Raw genomic sequence first — 17,518 nt, 5'->3', positions numbered from 1 at the left:
GCTGCAAGGAAACATCCCCATTTCATCACACTTTCTGTTTTATGTTTCAGGTACAGCACTCAGTACACGGTCATAATAACACGTCTGACCACGCTTAAAGGGTGATCATTTCATATGTACATTAAGCTAGCAACCCTTTGCCACGCTGGGTATTTGCTGTACTAAACCCATTGTGTTGAAAGCTGCCTTGCACTGAGTCCAACACACACACACAAGCACAGATGAGTTAAAAATGTGCGAGAATTTGCTGTTTGCTGTCCTGACTGAAAGCTCTTGACAGGGAATGGTCCAGAGCCCTGCAGCATCTGACAAATGCCGGAGCTCTTCAGCAATTGTGGCTGCTCAAAAAAAAACACCAAAAAACAGAAACACGTCAGAACTCAGTTAGTTCTTCTGCATAAATATGTGGCTTAACGATATAAATGTGAGTGCAAACAATAGGGTATGGTTTGGGCTCATAAAGCCGTATTAGCCATAACAATAAAGGGACAGTCTATGTTATAATCTTTATTAACACCTTATGACCCTTTACAAGAAGTAAATGTTTAAAAATTTATTTTAGCATGAATGTTTTCAAGCTGCATTTTCTGTGCTAATTGCCATCGGCTGTGATGTCTCAATCCAAGCTAGGGGTTAGCTGGTTAGCATGAGCTGTAGAGGCTCTGCAGCTGGCATGGTAACAGGTTTGCGTCCTCTGCAGAGTCATGCAAGGGGATGTGGCTAACAAACAGTGCTCACCAGTTGGTCAGGCGTGCAAGCTAGCATTTACCATTTGGTGCTTGTTTGCCATTTTAGGCATGCAAGGGCCTGAAATGCAGTGGGAAAACAGTTCAACGCCTCAGAAAAATGTTAGTACCTAAGGTGAGCAAGCTGAGAACATATTATTCAAACAATAATAACAGTGGGAAAATAGCTGGTCTTGACGTAAGCTATTCGGTTTGAAGTCTAGGTGCACAATGTCACTGACAAAAGGCTCCAAGACTTGTGTAGGATCTGGTGCCCCAGGGACTAGTTCTGGGATGTGTCCTTGCTGGTGCAGCACCCCCAGGTGCAATGGACGAGCTGTGGACCCATTTTTCCTGAGGTGTCTTTGGAGTATGGAACCAAGGGCTTGAGGAAGGGAAAATTGCTGTGCTCTCCCCATCTTACAAAGCTGACAAGATTCCATCTTGAATTTCTTTCTTTTTTTTTTTTTTTTTTTTTTTTTTTTGGATAAAATCTATTTGATTGAGAAGGCATCAAAGGGGGGGAGAGGAAAATCTATATTTTCAGGCAGCTCTCCTTCCCTGTATAAAACAACAAAGACTGCATTTAGTCTTATTTCAACAACTGAAACTCTGCAAGTTGGCCAGCCGTGTTACTTCTTCCCAGCTGGCTGCTCAGAGTGGCTCCCTGAACCCTTCTGGCCCTGCTTGCTGTAATGTTTTACAGAACTGTCTTGTCAGAAGTGGGACTGAAGAAGGATGTTGCCAGACGGTGTTGAAATGAGACCTCCCCCTCGTCGCCCTGAGCTCCTTTGTGCTAGGTGCTCTGCACACCCAGTTCAAACTTGGCTGTACAGAACTGTGCACTCAAATAAATCACTTGTGAGATTGAGGCCAAAAGGAACATCTGAGAGGGGTGGTGATGAATGACTTAGGTATTTGCTGAGCTGGGGAAGTCTTTTGTTGGAAGGACGCATGAAGAGATACCTGGTGAACAAGTTGGATCTTCAGCTTCACCTGTGTGCTAGGCCAGCCTTGGGCCATCATCAGGGTGGCATGGGAATAACCCAGTGGTATTGCACACATGATTGTTGCCACCTGAGCCAAGACACAAGCTGCTTTTCTTTTACGGGGAAGAAGCTTCAGTGGTGTGGCCATGACCCCAGGAACAATTAGAGACCTGGGAGTGAGCCATGTATCTCTGTGCCTCTGCAGGAAGGCAGTGATGGGGCTGCAGGAGCTGCACAAATGTTTCCCCAGGAGACAAAAAAAGAGTTGCCTTTGGCCCCTCTGAGATGATTGACTTTCTGTTTTTCCCTGGATGCCTGTGAGTAATTCAGAGGAGCATGTGTGGCAATAGTAGCCTAGTATTTACTAAATATAATTGGAAGAAACTGTTGCTACTTACCTCAACTCGCAGCTAAGCGGTACTCAGGGCATCTAGCCAAGCACAGTGAAAAAGACTGATGGGGAGGAAAAAGTGTGAAATCTGAGCCACCGTTTCTGCTCCTAACACATGGCTTGTTGTTCCTGACTTTTGGGGGCTTCATTTCTCAGCCTACATGCAGTGCCAGTGGAAGGGAAGAGGGGCCCTGCTTGTTCTTTTTGTGTGTGAACTCTGCAGTCTTGGTTTTTGCTTGGGAGCAGCTTCTGACCTTGGTTACTGGCTTCCCCCCGCTACTTGCTGAAGACAAGGGTCTTAAATATGCCAATGAGGAAAGTGTCTCTCCTTCTCCTCCCTCCCAGGGAAACCTTCATTATGGGACTGTCCCTCCCACCTCCAACACACACTCCAGTCTCCATCACCCAGAAACCACCCTGTTTTCTAACTCTTGATTTTTCTTAATCATAATCACCTTGCTAATGGCAATTATCATTATTCACAAATAATAAAGGCAGTTCATTTTTTCTGGAGGACAGATAATGAATGTTGTAAGTTCACATATGACAAATGAGATCTCAGGAGCCATTAAAAATAATAACAGGGGAAACATTCTTAGAAAAACATCCCCCGTACTTTTACACGAGATACAAAATGTAACCCGTGTCTCTGGTTTGGTTTTGCTGTTCACATTTCATAGTGTTTTTCTTCTGTAGAGTGTGTCTCACCCTTCCAGACCAGTGACTTCGTCATGTGGGAAGCCACATTAGGGACTAATAAGATTAAGCAGTGGGGCTACCGGGCTTTATTTCTTACAGGTTATCATCTTGAATGAAGCACAGGTCAGTAGTAAACAAAAATGCTGTCACCTGCTCATGGCCATCTGATGCCCTGTGCAGAATAAGTCAATGCCCTCAATCTGCTGTCTATGAGACAGGCGTGTGTATCACTGCACCGTCGGTGCAGCTGCTGCTGAACGACACTCCTGAGAGCTGAATGGGGAAGGCACGGAGATTGATGGAGACTCACTCTTACAGCTTTGATGGAAGGCTGCAGATTATAAAGATTTCAAGGAAAATGGAAATATGTTTGCTGTACTTGGAATAAGTCATCTGAATCTTATCTTCCAACATGCCAAGCACAGTGTCTTCTTTGTTGAGTGTCATCTTCCTCCGTGCTTTTTCAAGGCTCCTGGGGTTTTACAGCAGCATAGGTTCTTCGTGTTGTGGATGATGATGTGGAAATACATGTAGGTGCTATGATGTTACGGCCTCTGGTCTTGAAAAGAGAATCCTTGGCATGGATGCAAAAGGCCCACTGGCCCACTTTAAGTATAAATATTCAGAGAAATATGCAGAGGAATCGAATGTTTTGTGTAGGAGAATAGGCAAGATGCATTAAAACTACTGCAGAAACACTGAACTATGACAAAAGTGTGTATAGAATAGATAGAATAGTTCATGAAGAAATGGGCTGCTGGAGAACATGAGGATGGTGGTTTTTTTCCACAAGATCTTGAAGGTAAACATTAACCAAGGCAGGTAGCATAGTAAATTAATTTTGTAAAGCTTTGTTCTTGAGTGCTGGCATATGAAATCAAGGTGACAGATCTGAGAGCAACATCACAGTGAACAGCACGCTTCTGTGTTTTAAAAGGGAAAGCATGATGGTGACCTGTTGGGGCAACTAGGGCAAGCTTAATAGTGATTTGGGATGAGTCAGTACAGGAGAAAAATAGCAGAGCAGTGAGAGAGGATTGCAAAGGATATACAGAAGTCTGCTTACTGAGTGCATTGTAGAGACCATGCACCGCACTGCTGGAGACAAGAGGCTTTATCTTGCTGCGTGTCATCGAGAGTGGGAGTAATGTGAGGGGTCAACTTGTGAATAAAGTTGTGTTGATGAGTGCTGAAAGCACGTCAGATTGAGAGAAGTGCTTTCAGCTAATTAAGAATGTGAGATTGAAGGGGGTCTTGAGACATTGATTTCAGTTACGTGCCACGACATAAACACACGTATATATGTACATGTGTCTGATGTCATATCATCCCTAGAACTAATGTGCCATCCCTACCTTTGGGTCCAGTAGCCTTAAACTAGTTGGATTTGGGTGATGTTTTTCATTAACACTGTTTATCCCTTTGCTATTTTACTGTTTGATTGGCTTTTTTTTTTTTTTTCCTCGTGGAGCATGGTAGCAAATGGAAATGAATTTTTACATGGACTCATCCTGAAGAGCAGCTGACCTAACATTAGCCTTCAGTTTGCCAGGCAGGACTCAGGTGTTGTCTGCCTGCCCTGCAGGCAACACCAGTGCTGCCTGTGGTATCACTCCCACTCTTTGGTTGAACCACTGAGCTGGGGTGTGAGTCACTTCCCAGCTGGGTCGCAGTCTCTGAAGAAGTAGAATTGAATTAAATGTTCACTTTAATGCATACAAGTGCACAGCTGAAAAACCTTTTGTCTAGTCATAAGTATTCAGCTGTCCCAGGAATAGAGCTGGACCATGTTAGTAGTTTTGTTTCTCACTTACTAACCTGCTTGCCCTGATGGGCTTCCTGCTATCTATGTCAGAACAAGGACAGTAGAAACACCATGGCTACGCATACATTATTGAGCATTTCAGATGTTTATTAATAGATAAGTGTGTTGCACTCCCTCCAGTGCTCGCTGTCACCATGCATTAGACGGGCAGTGTGCCCAGGAGTATTTCTTCACTGCAGAGCTTGGTGTGATAGGAGTGGGGGCGTACGCACAATTGCACATATTCATAGAGATGTATAATAACTAGACATGTGCACCTAGAATAAAAATGCCATTCATCTCTCCAGTCTGGCTCATGGGTGAGAAGGGCAGCTCCATTAATGAAACCCCAACAGAAACCTTCTGTCTGTGACTACATTTGCCGGTATTTTGTAGCTGAGAGCACGAAGATATTTCTTTCCCATCCACTCGTGGAGACAGTGCAAAACATAGGCTGGAGAATGGGAATAAAAGGAGAGGAAGAAATCACTGGCAAGAGAAGCTTTGCAGGAATGAAGCGTTAAACATATAAAATGCTGTGCATTTCTGTGAGGTTACCGTCTATCCTGCAGTGACAGCTTTGAAATACTTTGAAATAACAAGTCCCAATCTGGCCACTGTAACTTATTTGACAGAGTTAGGGAAAGCAGTTAAAAATATGTTCAAACACCGCCAGCAGTGACTGAAAGCAGCAAAGCCAAGAACGGGATTAGCATGTGGCACTCTTCACATAAGTGCATATTGCTTAACAGCATAATCTTCTTACGTGTATAAGAATCACAGGCTTCCCAGCCCTCTTGAATTGTGTCTGTTTTTGTGCCAGTTAACTGGATACCAGGTAAATGCGAAATTCAAGGATCTTCACGTGAAAATGACATCTAAATTGTATGCTTTCCAATATTTTCATCTTTCCGGATAAGTGAACGCTGATTACGGATGGGGTTTTGTCCACTTGTCCATTTTTTTCTCCTGAATAGCTGTTATTTCCAGATGTGTGGCATAATAGGAGGCAGAGAAGTGTCACAGGGATGCACTAAGAAACTCTGGTTGAAACATGCAACATTTCACCGTATTGGCAAGAAGTAAAACAATACAAAGAGTATAAGATCTCTGTCTTTCTCAACAGCTTCTGCTCTCAGTGGAGTTCTGTATTTTGCCTGAGTTTGAAAAATTTGCAAATTGTCCATCCGTGAGCATAGAACAGAATAATAACTGTGCTCTTGTCAGGTAGCTAAGGGCTGAACTTGTGTTGCTGTGTCTCCCCTCCTGCTTTTCCAGAGGGTGGTTGCAGCCTGTGTAGGTGCAGCCATGCCAGCTTTGATGTCCATGCGTGAGTGCTGGTGGTGGTGCAGATGTGGTGGTCCAGGCTCCACGTCCAGGCCAGCTGCCCCCACCACGTCTCAGGGCATTCTGCTGGCATTTGCTCCTCACACCCATCCTGAGCTGGAGACACACAGGGCACAAAATTCTCAGAAAGAGCAATAATAGGGCCTAGTGATGTGTAAGGCCCCTGCAAACCATGTTTTCCACTGTGGGACCCCACTGAGAAGTAACCCAGGAGCAGACCATCCAAAATAGGTGTCAGTTACCCCGTGACTGTGGGAACACCAGGAATGCAGGAAAAAAAGACTTGACTGAGGATAGGGGGATCCCATCCTGTCACTGAGCAAACCCCAAAGACACACAGGAGCGGTGAGGAAAAGGAGAGAGGGATTTTGGCACACAGTTTTCTGTTTCAGTGAGAGTTGGGCATCTCGTCTCCTGTCAGAAGCACGCTTACAAAGCCCTGCCAAGGCCCAGGTGCTACCTGCCTCGGCTCTCTGGTGTCCTGGGGCAGCCGGACCACACACCAGCAGGCCCAGGGACAGGAGGACAGGGAAATGCTGTTGGCATTGGTCTGAGATGGCAAACAGGGGGAAGTGTTTGGGTACACACACAGCTGGGAGCAAGTACAACTGTAGAAAAGAGCTTGTCCCACCTTGGAGGAGCTCCAGGCTCTGTCCCCCCAGGCGTCCGTCCCCACTGGGTAGGCCCAGACACCCCCTGTAGCATCCCTGGGAGCAGCAGCCACATAAGGAGCTGCCTCGAAAGTGCTGATCTTGCTGATACTGCACAAAATGTGGGACATGGACAGCAGGGTAGTGACTGTAGATTTTTACCAGCCATGTAGGCTTAAGCCCCCTGGATTTTACAGCAGAGACACAAGGGCTTAGGGGAAGCATACATTCGAGACATGCAGGGCTATAAATAAAACTCACATCAGACTCAGCACTTGCCTCAATGAAACATTTATGCACTAATATGCATGATGGAGCTGGATGTGTTGCCGGATTATCTGGTATTTGAGGTGAACCGGTCTCGGTCAGAATTCATTTTCTTGTGATGCTTCGCACACAAACTTGGCAGACAGTAGCTCACCTGTGCAGCCTGTGTGGAAGAGATCATGGTTTTGCCTTTTGGAACCAAGGTGCTTTAATAAGGATATGGCAGCCACAGGTTTGGCTTTGCTCGTGCAGGAGCTGGCAGTGTGGTAGCTCTGGGGGATCTGTCCCTGAGCATGTAGGCTCCGTCCTCGCTCGCCGCTAAAATCCCCTCCAGGCTCTGCACTTTTTCACACCCCACACCAAATCGTGTTTTCGCTTTGAACCAGGAAGCATAGGACATCATCATTTTTTCCCCCTGACGCCTAATGGCAGCTATAATACAGAAAAATATAACAGAAAGTCACGAAACAGAAGGAGCTGAGGGGGGAGGTGAGCGTCTAGAGAAGCAGACGGAGCTGGGGGGGGAAACCCCTGGACCTATCAAGTAAATAGAGCAGAAATCTTTCTTGCTTGGCCTTTGTGGTGTTATTATTAGAACAACCACGCTTGAGTGCACTAAAGCCGCGCAACCTTCAAGCATCTACATGTAGCTCTGCTATGGCAGGATCCTTTTTTGCTTTGTTAAAGGAGGAGAGAGAGTGAATGAGAGGACGTGACGACAAGAAGGGTCTGTGAATGATAAATATGATCAGCTTTGATAAAACAGCTATTTGGGAACCCTCAAAAGTCTTCTCAGGAGAGCAGCCATTAGTGTACGTCTGTTTGACATTGGTTGTCAGGAAACCAGCCAACGTTAATGGATCCACAAAATGTAATGGAGAATCCATTTAAATGGTCTCTTGTCGTTTTGTCATCCCACAAGACAAAAAACAATTACTTCAGCTTGGGAATGAAATGAACATGATAGTTTATATGATTCACTTGTATGTTCTAAACTGATCGAAGCGCACGCTAATGATGTATTAACAATCTGTATCTGATGCCTGGAATGCTTTTCCTACATCTACGCAGGATTCTTTTCTCATTCACTTTGTTGTCCAGCCATTAATAATTGAAAGACCGTGGCTTTACAGTTTCAGTGCTGCTTTATTTACTATGCGTATGATGATGATGCTCAGGGGCTGGAGGCGCACACAGGCAAGGCCTTGTTAAAACAGTCTGCAGTGTAAATCACCCAGTGAAAGGAAGCACTGGCCGAAAGAGATACCTTGCCCCCATTTTACACAACGGAGGCACGGGGAGTCTTACCAATTAACCCAGGCTCTCAGCAGAAGCATGTGGTGAAGCTATGATGGAAGAGGTCCTCTGCATCTCAGCCCAGTGGTCTTTGACTGCTGAATTGTGCTGCCATGGGGCTGGCTTTTGTTGTTTTAGTGGAGGCAGGAGATTCAGCTTTGTGCCCAGACTGAGATGTTCGGCGGCCTGGAAGCTCGCAGTCCTGGTGGCTTCAGCCCCCAGTGCCCAGCTCCCAGGGCCTGCACCCAAAAATCAGTCTGGATGCCCTTGCAAGGAGCACAGGCCAAGCAACAGTCCGTGAGGGTGAACTAGATGCTGGTCCCTCTTTTGACAGGCAGTCACGTCTTCTGATCCTCCTCCATCACTTACCAGAGGGCTTTTTCCTTCTCCTGCCCCTTTCCGGGACATGGTTCCAGAGCGTCACTGCTCTGGGGCTGGGATGTGTCTTCCAGCATCCAGCCTGATGGCATTCAAGGCGGGTTTATGCTTCTTTGTCCCTGGGCCAGCATTGTCCTCTGCCCTGCCCAGTGATTCTCCCTCTCTCTGAGCTTCTCCCCGTGCCCCACAGGCAGAGGACATTCACCCCCTCACAGCTTTTTCGGCAGCTTTTTTCGTTTCTGTTCTGGAGCGCCTAGAAAATCCACTCCAGCTTTTCAATGTTTTAAAGGGCTGTTTGGTTCAGTGCATATTGTGTAATATTTCTGCCTTCTTGGTGTCAGTAGGGCACATTCCCTGGCACAGTGAATCCGAGTTCCTGCAGGAAAAGAGGATGCACAGATGTGCAGTAACAGGGGTGTGCATTAACTGGGACCTTACTACAGGGTGCTGTGAGCTGCTCAGTGCCCTATCCTTTCAAGATAAGCAACGGGTTTCCTTGTTATTTTCCTTCTGGTACAGTATTTTTCACAGCTCTGCCAGGTTTGCTTGCTCTTGGAGGCTTGTTGGATGGCCAAGAGGTCATGCTGCTTTATCTGTGATAGCAGCGTGTGTCTACCGCAGCGAGTGCGGGGCGGGATTGTGTTAGCTTGGTTTCATTTTTAAGTCTCACACAAAGTATGTTAATCCAACTCCTACTCATCTTACTTGTAAAGCGCTGCTGCCAAAGCCAGAGGAGCTTTCTACAAGTTAAATATTGCAGTGAAATCTATTCTACTCTAATGAAATGTCTGAACAGCTCATAAGCAGGTAAAACTTTCCGCTCACTTATTTAGCTCCGTCACAGACAACTACTAGGGCTGCAGTCTAGACAGCCTGTTTCTGGGAGCAGGAAGGAACTGCTTGTGCCTGCCTTTTCATTAGCCCCCAGGGTGCAATCTGCGATCATGAATATCACATATCCTGAGAGGCAGGAGGAACGGGTGGGGTTCCATTGCTGTTTCTCACCAGCTCTTGTCCCAAGACGAGCTTCCCCAGGAGGCGATGCAGCTGCTAGAACGGGATCGGGCCAAGTCCCTTTGTGTCTTGGTGCCTTGACTGTAAAATAGAAATTGTGCTTGCTTACCCTCAAGGGGTATCCTACAGCCACTACCCACTCCCACCATCCCCTTACCCATTTTTGTCTCACCTTGCTGCAATTCATTGCACCGACAGCACAACCAGTTGCATGGGATGGCAGTGCAAATATGCTGAAAATTGAGTAATAACCCATCTGCAAAAATAAACTGCAAAGCAAAGAGAGGCTTCCTGCTAGGCTCCAATTTTGGGATGGGGTCAGTGGTGTTGAAGCTTTTAGAACCTAAACTTCAGCAGGTCTATCACGCTCTTAAGCCACCGTCTTCATCACGGCACCACAAAGTTTAGCAAGCTGTTTTCTTTCTCATCAAAGAAACCTATAAAGTCTGTCAACATCCTGCACATGGCAGCAAGGTTCCTGGGTTTCTCCCCTTCTGTGCTCCATCCTTCTCCTACTCTAGATTTTAGCATTTCCTCTTCCTTTCTCCATGCAAAATACTGGCATGCCTTCAGTCTGAGTAAATGCTGTTTTGCATTAATGAAAGCAACAAAGCCAGAAAGAGCAAAGCATCCCCACCAGAGGATAATGCTGCGGATGTGCTGCCGGTGCCCCTTGGCCTCCCACTTAGGGCACGTCCCTTCTTTTTTTGTTGTGGCATGCTGAGGGCCATGCAATGGGGGCTGCTTTTGCCAGGAACTGTAGAAACAGTGTAAGGGGAGGGCCCTGACGCAAGACGTTTAGATGTAGAGCTCAGTGATATGGTTTAGTGGAGGACTTGTTAGTGTTAGGTCAGAGGTTGGACTCAGTGATCTGGGCGGTCTCTTCCAACCTAGATGATTCTTTGATTCTGTGAAAATACGTGTCGTATAAGTGGGCAATGAGGTGGCTGGAGAAGGGGCTGGTGCACAGTCATATCACAGTTATAGACTGCTGGAAGAGGGCTCTTGCCCAAGGAGATTGAAGCTCCTTGGCTGGGCTGGGAACCCCCTGTAGATCCCTCCACCATCCTTCCTCCCACTGCGGTGCCCTGTAAGCAAAGCTCCTTGGCCTTACAAGACGAGGTCTCTCAGACCTGAAACATTTCTTGCAACTTTCAGAGGCAGCCTTTGTTTTTTTCTGTAGGGGAACTGAGGTTTTCCTGTCCCTCAGAAGCCCATGTCCATCACGGGAACCTTTTCTGCTAGGTGACAGGTAGAGGTGCTCAGCAGGACGGGCAGTTAATCTTGGTCGGTACGGGCTGGAAGGCAGCGAGCCAGCAACCTGTGTCAGGACTCAGCTTTGTGTAACGTGATGTAGTGGAAGAGCTACACCGTGGTGGCAAGGAGGACGGGTAAATGGGGGGATCTGGTCCTCTTGCTGCTGTGTTGTTCAACCATTCTCACCATGGGAATGTCGCTTAGTTTCTTCGCATTTTCATTTTGTTGCCTTTAAAATGATCAGCCCGTTAGTCCATACTTTAACACAGACGATATGTATGCTTGCACCTGCCTGCTGCCTTTACTGGAGGTCTGTGATCTGGCAAAAGGCGTTATCTAAATGCTAAGTGGCATAATGTCATACAGCAACACGGTGAAGATAACAGTGGTTGTAACTTGGTGGGAGGAAAGCTGTTGTAACATCCTCACTGCTCATTCTTGGCACTGCTGTTCCAAGTGGGAGCCTTTCCTTTTCAGCTACACCGACACACGAGATGCTCCAAGGCTCACCTGGGCTTCTCTTTGTTTTTTCTACAGCTGTCTCCAACCTGGATGCAGAGAGCAAACTGAGTGTCTACTACCGGGCACCTTGGCATCAGCAAAGAAACATTTTCCTCCCCTCCACCAGACCACCGTGCGTGGAGGAGCTGCACCACCACGCCAAGCAGCACCTGCGAGCCCTGCGCAGAGGTAGGTGCTGGCACGTCCCCACCAGGCAGCGCTGGGGAGTTTTGGGCACTGCCACGGGGCTGTGGGCACTGCTCTCCCTGAGGAATTAGGGGCTCAAGCTGAGAAATAGGGGTGAAGAAGAAGTTCTGGCAGCGCAGGAGGCATGTGCCCTCTACAACTTATTTATGGTTACTGGAGGAGATCTGGGGTGGACTTTTTACAAGTCTGTTTTACATTCTGGTTTTACGTGTTTTTCTATTAAATTGATATGTCTGAATTGTGAGTATGGGCAAATTGATGCACTGACCCCAAAAGGATGGAGGTACTGTGTCTTAATAAGGCCACATCTCTCCCTCTCAATGTTAAACACACGTTAAACAATGCCTCGGCTCCAGGACAGATAAGATTTAACTTCTCAGAGGTTAAACCTGGAGCCCAGTGGTATTAGAGAGAAGCTAATAAGCTCCACAGAAGCTAAGCTGCCCGCCTGGGGTCATAAACAAGATATGGAGACCTGTGTCCTTCTCAGGTGGCATCTGAGAGCCTGCAGAGAGAGGGATTCCTGCCATACAGGGAATTTGCTAAGTGAAACCACTGAAGCCTTGTGTGTTGAAAGTGTTTTGCACCAGCAGCTATCATTGCCTTGCCCGTTTATTGTTGTTTTTGGGTTATAATAAAAATTACTCGGCTCTGGGGAGCATCTGTTGGACAGATGAAACATTCCTGTCAATTCCCACATGTGAACCTCTCTGCAGAGTTTACCTCAGGCCTGCACTGTGGGTGCAGGATCTCCTCGCAGCACTGCAAAGAGCAATAAGGCAGGATCGCAGTCGCGGTCGTGCTCACGTAGAGCAGAAGTTGGCTTTTCTCTTCTCAGCAGCTCCGCTTTGCAGCCGTCCCAGCGCCAGGCTGGTCTCTGCCTGCCATCTGGTGGGCAGCTCAAATCCTGACACCGGTGGGGAAGGCAGCTGGCAGAAATGCCTCATCGCTTTCAAGCAGCACGGCTCTCTCTGGGCAATTTCCCATCCTCCGTGTTTAAGGGCAGCCGTGCAGGTTCAGCAGGCAGCGTGTCATATCCTGATATTTTTATTCTCTAAATAACTGTGCATATTGGAGTGAAATTGTAATCTGAAATTTACCCTAAACATGTTTATTGTCTCTCTCCCATTTCTTGTGTAATAATTTCTTAATTATCTCTCTATTTAACCAGGGGTAATTCAAACTAAACATCAGATCAGGAAACAGCTATCCATGCTAACAAACGTGGTCGGCTAGACCATAGCTCTGTGCATTAGGTGAATCCATCATCTCCTTCCAGCAGCACTGAGCAAACAATAATTACCCAACTCTCACCTAAAATTAGAGATGGGAAATCCACCAGCGTTACCCTATTCACATGGAAAATTTCAGACTTGGGAGTGATGCTGGAAGAGGGCTGGGTATTGTGAGCCCATGGTGAAGGAAGACTCCTCTGGGTCAGGAGAAGAGCAATGGGGATTTTGCCAGGATGGGCTCCTCCGTGCTGGGGCATAGAGTGGCTGCAGTAATGACCTTTGTGATATCAAGGAATGGAAGGAAGTCCTACTTGGGACTGTGTTTCCCTCATAAGGGTATATTTTATAGGGGTAGAATGCAGGTGTTCATTCATCTTGACTTTCCAAGGCCACAGGAGCTGCAGGTTCCCACTGGGAATCAGGTGCTGTGTCCCAGGCACTTACAAGTTAGCTCCTTTGTCCCTTGGAGTAAGTACCATGTGGGGTGAATTCAGCTTCAACACACGTGCTGGGGTACATTGTACATGCATTGCTTTTCCAAGGCCTGGGAGTCCAGAAAGTGCTTCTCCTGTTCAGTGTTGGTAAGGATCATCAGTAGCGTTCAGTGGAAGAACTTAAGCTTTAGAGTCCATGTCCTGTTTGTAGCTCTGTTGCACCACTAGTAGAGACATTTCTATGTTTTTAATGCTCTGAAAGACTCACGTCCTCTTTATTCTCCTCCAAAACAGAACATCGAAGCCGAGGTGATAACAGAGAGCAAAAAGCCCCAGGGCCCATCTCTGTGGTGGCTCCCCCCTTTCCTCCCTTCCCTGCAGTCTGCTCTCAGAAGAGGCAAGCGATAAAGGACCGGCACTTCCTATCAGTAAGTCTCTCCTGCGTGCTACAAGTATCCCACGTGAACACATCGTTAGCATTGTGGGACCCCAGGTGTGACACTGTGTCACAAGTGCCCCCCTGAGCACGTGCAGGGACAACACAACTCGCCTTGGCATCTCATCAGTAACACAGCTCAGGTAGCAGCTTCCAGCAGCCAGCCTCAGGGTGGAAGTTTCCACTATGAAGCCTCTTATTTTTCACCCCTGGCCAGCACACGTACACACTTCTTCGTATGCTTCTCCACAGTCCTTCACATTCCCCGCTCCTGCTTTGGGCAGCACTTCCAGGACGCTCCTGTAATTTCAGTAAGTGCTGTAATTTCAGCCCTGAATTATCATTGCCAGGAGCCAAGAGCTCAAGGGCTTTGAGCACTGACTGGAGGCTTGCACGGGTGCAGAGAGGCTCAGCAGCACGTCTCCAGCTATCAGGAGCTGCAGTTTTCACTCATGTAAGACCATAGTACCAGAGTTTAGCCAGATTGGCTAAATTCTGCTTTGGGCCAAGAGCTACTGCATTCCTAAAACCAACTGAAACACCACTGGTCCAGCTGGGGTTTGACTTGTGATGTACATGCTCACTGCCAGCCCTCAGTGTAGGGACATTTGGGCATGTGCAGACACAGGTACATTGGCATCTTCAGAGATACTGCAGCCACGAGCACATTATAAATGTATAGCTATTGAACTGTCACCTCCTGAACTTAAAATTCCAAGTCCATTCACCCCAATTCCTTACATTAACCATATAGAACTACTGCAATGGTAAATGAGTCACACTGTAAAGCACCTGCTCAGGAACTTAAACTTCAGTCCACAGAAAGAGTTTTGTTTCTCGTTTGTGAGCACAAAATGCATGACGAGGTTTTAATTAGATTGATCATTCTGGCTTTTTGTCTGCTTATCTGGATAATTTCAAGGAGAGCATCACCATCACTGCAGGCTTTTAACCGGCTAGATTTGCAGGCCTTGTGAATCAACTGAAAGGAGATACTCTGATGTTAAGGGACAGCATAGAAAAGGAAGACAGAAAGGAGAAACAGGCTTACCTTCTTCTTCTCTCTAAGTTATCATCGAAGCTAATGCTGTTATGGGGTCACTGAAAGGTAAAGGAGAGGTGACCCCGCATTACAGATCAGAACTAGTTATGGATAATAGTTTGGACAATGTACTGAACATAAAGCTCTCTTAGTTAGTATCAGATGGGGAACGAGTCATATCTTATGAAATTGCATACTCAGTGTTGAAAGGCCTGAATCTTTGCTGTGCTTGGAACCAGGGCGTTTTAGACATTACTTCCATCTGTGTAACACAAAATAATAATAAATAGTGAGCGACCCTCTGAGTCCTGCATTAGATGGTAAAATTAAGTCATGCTGAATGCAGATGTTTTGGCTTTATCAGCGAGTCCACCTTTTTCTTTTCAAGAAGGAAAATATTAAGCTTTGTGCCCACCCATGCTGGGGCTTTTTTTTGGAGGCTGACCAGGATCAGTGGTCCCCTGAGGAGAAGCAAACGAGAGCAGCTTGGAGGCTGCAGTCCTATGGATTTCAAGGCATCTGGAAATGCTCTGCTTTGGGGTGTGCAAATACTCCAAGGCCAGGGTACTTCAAAGTGCCTTGACCCATTTCTTAGGGAACTCCTTGACCACAGGGCAACCATAAATCGAGAGAATAAGGCAAGATGAAACAGCACATGAATGCTCCGTCTGGGAGAAGGCTAATCAGAGATTTTTACAAGATACCGCAGCAATGAATAACTAATTGATACTGTGCCAGCCTTCTTGACTTAATGATATCATTACAAGAGATAGCTGAGAGTGCTGTTATTGGCTAGCTCGCCCTTTTTGACATAAGCTTTTTGACATCTGCAGGTGCGTACATGCTTCAGGGGTGGCTGGAATTGTTTGATACCTGATGCCAGTCGATTGTATCGTCTGTTCATCGATGAGCTAAAGATGTTAAGTCCCACAAGAGTTTTTATTCATGGCACAGCAGTCTATTCCAAATTCGGATGTTGTGGTGCATGGGAAAGGTGCTGGTGAAAGCGATATTAAATGACAATAGAAGCCCTTTTCCAGGTTTCCTAGAAATTAGGAAAGTGTTCAGCGAGAAGCTGGGAAATCTTTAAGTTACAGGATTGACTTTTCCAAATTGGGCATCTAAGTTAAATGCGTGCATTGAGGCACTGAAATAAGCGACCACTGTGAAAGCTGTGAGAATTATCCATAGTGAAAGCTACCATAAAACAGATCACCTGTCTGAGACCAGCTGAGGCCTCCAGATTCCTACATTTTGGCTGCTATTTTTATTGCTACCAACCAGGAGCTTTCCCAAAGATCTTACATATTGTTTAGTAAAGCTAGAGAATATCAACCTCAACAGCTAAAGATTCACTTTTAAGCATGGCCGGATGTTTTTGCAAGGGGGAAGGTGCCAAAGTCCCATAAATTCCAAGGAAGACCAAATGAATTACAGTCCAAAGTGACTGATGCCAGTGAAAATGGGTCTGGAAGGCCATTTCGAACTGTTCCATCACAAGATCACGTTGTCATGGAGCAGCAGAGAACAAGAAGCAGCTGTGTCCTGGGATCTTTTGTGTCCTAGGATATTTTGTGTCCCTGACAAGATATGTGTGAAGTTAGCTTCATTATAGTCTACTCTTATTACAGGAGCTGCTCTGATTTGTCCACTTAGCCCAGAGGCCAGAATGGGATCCTTCAGGAAAGGACAGGGCATGATTTATGCCATTTATTGTCCCATGATTTATTCTTCCAGTTTCATGCAGAAATGAATTACAGAGTTCCAGAGCTAGAGATCCAATACAGAATAACACACACTAAGGAACAAGCCTGCATTGATTTTGAGATTCATTTAATCCCCCTTTTTAGCAAATTTACACCTTCGCCCTCAACAGCATTTTATGACAATGACTTTAACAATCCGTATGAAAATATATCTTCCATATGAAAATATAGCTTTTGTTTGTTTCAGTCCTGTTGCCTCATAATTTTATCGCATCCCTTCTAGTTTTTAGAGTGTGAGAAATGGTGAGCACTGTCTTCCTGTTCACTTTCTCCATGCCTTCTCCCCTCCCCCCATTTTTGCAGACATGGTTTCACTTCATATACATCCCAGACATTCATTTTTCAAGCTGAAAAACTCTAGCATGCTTAGTCTTTCTCTTCACAATGGACCTACACAACCAAACAAATTTATAAGCATCATTCATTCAGGCATTTTTGCCAATGAAGAAAACAAAAAATGATCTGAGGAAAGTACAAGGAAGGTGCAGACTTGGGAAAATGAGGGAAATATTCTTTACACATGTTCCCATGACAACCCTGCCTGTAGCTCTGCTGAGTGTGAAGATGCTGTGTCATTCCAGCTGCATTTCAGACTTCTCTTTCATATTCTCCACGTTTTTTTCTTTCTCTGTTTTTACTAAGTGCCCCCTGTGAGGCTTCAAAATCTCAGTGTTCAAGTGCAGAGTGCAGGTGTCATGGGACCACAATTTCTCAAGCCCCTCATGGCACAGCTGATATAATAAAATAAGGGAGATCGAGCAAGGAACCCATAATATTTGGAAATCCACACTCATGGTTGCACAGGGTGCAGTGTCAGTTTGCTCATAATTACAGCTTGAGCAGAAATCTAAGGGACAGAAAGCAGGAGGTTGTTTTCCAGTCAGGCTTTGCCTCTCCCTGAGACCTCAGCTAGAACAAATATTAAAAGAAAATAATGGATCAGGTAATTTATTCTATGCCTCTGCCATTTCAAAAATACTCCCTGTGGTCTGCCTTGGGGAGCTTTGCACTGCTCATACCTAAGTTTTACACAATTTTGTGCTGAAGCTCTACGAAGCCTCAATAAAAAACAAACTGAGT

At 46.1% G+C, this 17,518-nt stretch overlaps 1 protein-coding gene across 4 annotated transcripts in view; it reads left to right on the top strand.

The window, feature by feature from the left end:
* NHS (NHS actin remodeling regulator) overlaps positions 1-17,518 on the top strand; it is a 241,522-nt gene that overhangs the window by 204,119 nt on the left and 19,885 nt on the right. For all 4 annotated transcript variants that reach the window (XM_027448037.3, XM_027448030.3, XM_027448048.3 and 1 more), the window contains exons 2-3: positions 11,355-11,507; positions 13,489-13,622. In XM_027448037.3, the coding sequence (XP_027303838.3) occupies positions 11,355-11,507; positions 13,489-13,622 (287 nt within the window). The remainder of the gene's footprint in view (positions 1-11,354; positions 11,508-13,488; positions 13,623-17,518) is intronic.

The sequence above is a fragment of the Anas platyrhynchos genome, chromosome 1 (assembly GCF_047663525.1).
Source record: "Anas platyrhynchos isolate ZD024472 breed Pekin duck chromosome 1, IASCAAS_PekinDuck_T2T, whole genome shotgun sequence".
NCBI classification, from domain to species: Eukaryota; Metazoa; Chordata; class Aves; order Anseriformes; family Anatidae; genus Anas; species Anas platyrhynchos.
This window is presented reverse-complemented; position numbering and strand designations above follow the sequence as displayed.